We start from the raw sequence: 4,799 nt of genomic DNA, 5'->3' as shown, positions 1-4,799 counted from the left end.
TCGTGGGCCCAGACGCCAGGTGACACGGGCCCGGGCATCGACCACAGCGCTGTTGGGGTGGGGGGGCAGGGTGTGGAGATAACAGCCACGTGGCCTCCAGCTCACCTTCCTCATCACAGGGTGGGCCTGCCTCCCACAAGCCTCAAAGAACGCGCACAGCAGCTGCAGCACGCAGCCCCATGCCGCGTGGAATCGGTACGTCAGGCCCTCCTCCGCCGCCCTGCCGAGGGAGCAGGCTGTCAGGGCCGTGTCCACCTACCCCGCAGCCAGCCAGGAGAAGCTGATGGCCGGCACCACGAGCCCCAGCCCCAGCAGGCCAGCAAGGGGGGGCCCCAGGAAAGACGAGGAGGAGCACAGCCTGCCTGAGTGTCCACGCTGCTCCCTGGCTGAGCTTAGCTCGCAGAATCCTAGTGCTTCAAGGAAGACTCTGAAAGGAGTTACCTATCCCAACTTCCAGTGGAGAAAGCAGCCTGGGAGATTAAATACCCCACCAGAGTCATTCGGCTAGTGACCCCACTGGGCCTCTGGAGCCAGTGTTTTGTCACTGTCCCCTGCTTTCTCAGGAAAGGGTAGGAACAGGAGGCCGGGGTGGGGAAGGGACTTTCCCTTCGGCCTTTGCACACCTCGGCTGCTCCACCTGGTGAGGAAGTCCAGGCCCCTGGAGGTTTTACACAAGAACGGCCAGCAAGAGCAAAAGAACAGTCAGCATGGGGGAGGGCTGCGGCTGGGAGAGGAAAAAGTCCATTCCTCGCAGGTGGACCTGAACGAATCAGGCCTACTTCCCCACGAGGAACCGTCACCGAAGCACCACACCTCGGGGCTGGGCAGATGACCCAGAGGAGACACCTAGGACCCCAGGTCCTCCGGGGTCACTTGGGTTTGTGGGGCTCTGAGGTTCCTCGCTGCTCTGCTGGGAGGGCGGAGGCAACCAGTGGCCACATATAAGTGGCTCCTCTCACAGATGAGTAAGAGCACTCTGGGGTCACTCTGTGCCACCAGTTGGGTGATCTCAGTGTTCCCATCTGTAAAATGGGGCTAGTACCCATCTCCTAGGACCAGAAGGATTATACCAAATGCCTGATGATTGTTCTGAGAACTTTCCATTTAAATCCCCTTCCTGTAGTCACCCCTGACGACGACCCTGAGGTACAGAGAGCAGCAGGAACTCGCTCCAGATGACTGGGGCTTGTAATCGGTCAAGCTGGATTCAACCCCAGCAGGCTCACGACTCTACGGCACCTGCCACACGGCATGATGCCTCCCTAGGCGACAGGCGCTGCTCTGGCAGGGGTGCAGTGAACTGCCCGCAGTCCCTAAGACAGAGGCACTGTGTGTGTGGCCCACCTCAAGTGCAAGTGGAGCGCCTACAGAATGTCCCACAGGGTACCCCCATCCCTGCTCACACAGACACCCTCTTCTCACCTGAACATCTTGGCAATGGACTGGGCGGGGCCTGAGGCCGAGGAGGTCACGGAGCCGATGTCAGCCATGTGAGGGGCCACGCATTCCTTCAGGAGCTCCTGCAACGACACCAGGCGGTTTGGGCCCAGGCAGCCCCCAGGACCACACGCTCCTCCCAGGCGACTGCTTCTGGAAGCTTCTAAGAAGCCTTTCTCTCACTGCGAGAACCTACTCCCCAGGACCGAGCTGGCGGTCTGGGGCAGGTGTGGGCAGGGAGAGGGCCACCCACGGGACCCCCGGGCTCTCTGTTCTGTCAGCTAAAGCTGTAGTACCTTGAGGCTCTGGGTGGCCGCTGTGACCACCTGCGAGTGTGGGGAGAGGAGGCAGGTCATCGCATTTCCAAAAAAGCGGGAGAGGTGGCCCAGCCCCAGGCCCCGCTGCAACCTGTCGGGACAAAAGCTTTCTGTGGGTCCCGAGCCTTGGCCCTGGGCAACCTGGGTTCAGCCCTCCGACAACCTGGGTGGCTGCTCTGTAGAGCTCCGGAGGGCCCTTCCAGCAGGGACTGCAGGAAAGCACTGCTGTTCATGCCCCAACTACTCGTGGCAGGAAACACAACAGGTCTCCGGGGATCGACTGCAAGGCGTGCCTGCCTCACGCGCCCTGCTTCCAGCCTGGCCCTCATACACACTTCCCGGGGGAAATCAAGGTCAAGCTTCTCAGAGACTATTCTGGAAGATTCTATGCATATGCACACACACAGAACAATAACAACTGCCAGCACATATGTGATGCTTGTCATATATAAGCACAGACCTAACAACACACGCTGATTCATTTAAGCCTTGCAACAACTAATGAGCTGAGTCCTTTTACAATTCCCACTCCACAGATGAGGAAATCGAGACACAGGGAAGTTGAATAATTTGCCACACAGCTTGGTGTGCGGGATCACGGCACACAAACACAAATCTGGGCGTGCCGGCTGCTCTGCGCCATGCTTGACCCAGCGGGCCTCGGGCTCTTTCCAGAGGAGGACATCAGAGCTGAAACTAGAGCTGCATGGTACTTTCCTGTTCATGTCACCCCTCCCATGGGGCATTCGGAGCGAGGCTGGTCTTGGCCATTACCTACAGTGCCACCACACACCCCTGGGACACGCGCTGGGCTTGAGTGTAGGTACTCCTGCAGGCTCACTCCTGAGGAGGTGACCAAGGCGACTGCCATCTTCGGGCACCCCCCAGGTGAAAGGCAAGTTGGTGTAGGATAAAGAACGGGCGCTAGGCAGACCCTGGCCAGACAATGGCCTTGCCCCTGGGTGGCGTGGTTTCCAGTTTACAAAACGGGCTAAGCCTCCTCTCGGGGCTGCTGGGACTGGTGAGATGAAACACGGATGCACACGCCAGGGTCACAGCAGGCACGGACCTCCAGCTTCAGTTAGACAGACTGGCATGGTGGACCTGAGGGCTTGGAGAGACCCTTGGCTCCACGCTAGGTGCTCCTTTCTCCTCAGGCTTATTCCAGAGAAGTGGAATTATTGGGACCCTGAATGCAGACACGGGGCAGAAGTGGGGCACAGGACGAGGAGCCCAGAGACGAGACCATCAGCCCAGCAGGGAGCGGCATGGAGCACAGGGATATTCTCGGGTGAGGACAACACAGCCAGAGGGCTGTGAGACCCAGGGGCAAACTCGGGCCTCGAGCTGCAGTGCGGGACCCTCACCCACCTGGCTGCGCCTCCACGACTGTCAGGAACGCCCTGGTCGGAAAGGAACCAGACCTGGCCAAAAGGGCTGCACTCTCCTGCTCCGAGGGACCCCTCCACCTCATCAGCTGGGACGGAGGCCCCCAGGCAACCCTGCATCCATCAGCCTGGACGGGGGCACCGAGGCACCCTCCACCCACCAGCCAGCAAGGGGCCCCGACACTCCTCCACCCATCAGCCAAGAAGGGGACCCCAAGTCACCCTCCACCTGTCAGCCTGGAAGAGGCCCGAGCAGCCCTCCACTCGCCGCTACCTGACCAGGTTGATGTGGGCCTTCTCCATGACCTTAAGCCAGGCCAGCAGGGGCTGTAAGTCACTCTCACTGGGAGCATAGTCGTACAAGGCCTAGAGGTGGACAGGGAAGATGCAGATGCCTGAGTAGGTGTGGCTGGCAGCAGCCCAACGACGATGCCCCCTCCCGGGCCCGGGTCCCAGACAACACCAGGGCTCACGACCCCAGGGCTCACAGCTGCTTGGCATTCCCAGCTCCTCCCTGCCTTGCCCCAGTTCCGGTTCTTTGGGAGAGCAGCCAGCCTCCAGGGACAGTAAGGGCAGGGGGTCACACTCCCCTTGTGAGTCTGACAAAGGCCAAGGCCCCGTTCAGAAAAAATGTACATTTTGCAAATAATTTGGCGGGATTTATGCCGCCCTCCCCAAATCCATCCACAGACCTCTACGGTTGGCAGCCCTGCTCAAGTATCTGTGAACACAGACCATGCTGAAATCTCTTATTCAATTTAACTAGGTTGGCTGGGCACAGTGGTTCACACCTGCAAGCCCAGCACTTTGGGAGGCTGAGGCAAGAGGACTGCTTGAGCCCAGAAACTTGGGACCAGCCTGGGCAACAAAGTGAGACCTCATCTCTACCAAAAAAATGAGAAAATGAGCTGGGCATGGTGGCACACACCTGTGTTCCCGCTACTTGAGGGGCTGAGGCAGAAGGAACACCTGAGACTAGGAAGCCAAGGCCGTGGTACGTTGGGACCATGCCAGGGCACTCCAGCCTGGGCAACTAAGTGAGACCCCAGCTCAAACATAAAGACATTAAACAAATAAATAAAGTTAACTAGGTCAAGAGTCAGGGGCCTCAGCTCCCAAGGACACCGATGTGACCCTGGTGGTTGGTCTCCCAACTGTCTGCACACCAACTGGCTCCTCCACCAGGTGGCCCAGCCCATCCAACCTCACAGCTCCCCCCACAAAGCCCCTCCCCCCCACCGTCAGGCCTCACCGTGATGATCTGTGCGTTGAGTTCTGTTGACAGGGTGCCCGGGCCAGGCCTGGCGTGGAAGAGGCTGTGAAAGGCCTGCATGGCACAGGCTGTCACCAGCTGGAGGGGACACACAGGCTCAGATGCTTAGACCACAAACCCACAGCTGCCCTGGACCCCTTGAACTCCCCCCAACTCCAACTGGGGGGCTGGGAGGAAGCTGAGGTCCCGTGAACCCCCAAAGTACCTGCCACACTTAGATTCCCTGAGGACTGTCACTTCAATAAGCCATGGCAGTCATTGAAACACTTTAAGTGATTTAAGCAACACAGAAATAGTAACAAAAGGTTTTTTTGTTTTGTTTTGTTTTTTTTGAGTTGGAGTCTCACTCTGTAGCTCAGACTGGAGTGCAGTGGCCGCTCCCAG

At 58.8% G+C, this 4,799-nt stretch overlaps 1 protein-coding gene across 1 annotated transcript in view; it reads right to left on the bottom strand.

Moving 5' to 3' along the window:
* LOC103269821 (RRP12-like protein) overlaps positions 1-4,799 on the bottom strand; it is a gene marked incomplete at both ends in the record, with an annotated part of 8,246 nt that overhangs the window by 1,361 nt on the left and 2,086 nt on the right. The window contains 5 exons of the mRNA XM_008067381.1: positions 106-220; positions 1,423-1,520; positions 1,734-1,845; positions 3,417-3,508; positions 4,395-4,493. Of these exons, the coding sequence (XP_008065572.1) occupies positions 106-220; positions 1,423-1,520; positions 1,734-1,845; positions 3,417-3,508; positions 4,395-4,493 (516 nt within the window). The remainder of the gene's footprint in view (positions 1-105; positions 221-1,422; positions 1,521-1,733; positions 1,846-3,416; positions 3,509-4,394; positions 4,494-4,799) is intronic.

The sequence above is a fragment of the Carlito syrichta genome, unplaced genomic scaffold, assembly GCF_000164805.1.
Source record: "Carlito syrichta isolate Samal-C Ts95f unplaced genomic scaffold, Tarsius_syrichta-2.0.1 Scaffold309496, whole genome shotgun sequence".
Classification (NCBI taxonomy): Eukaryota; Metazoa; Chordata; class Mammalia; order Primates; family Tarsiidae; genus Carlito; species Carlito syrichta.
This window is presented reverse-complemented; position numbering and strand designations above follow the sequence as displayed.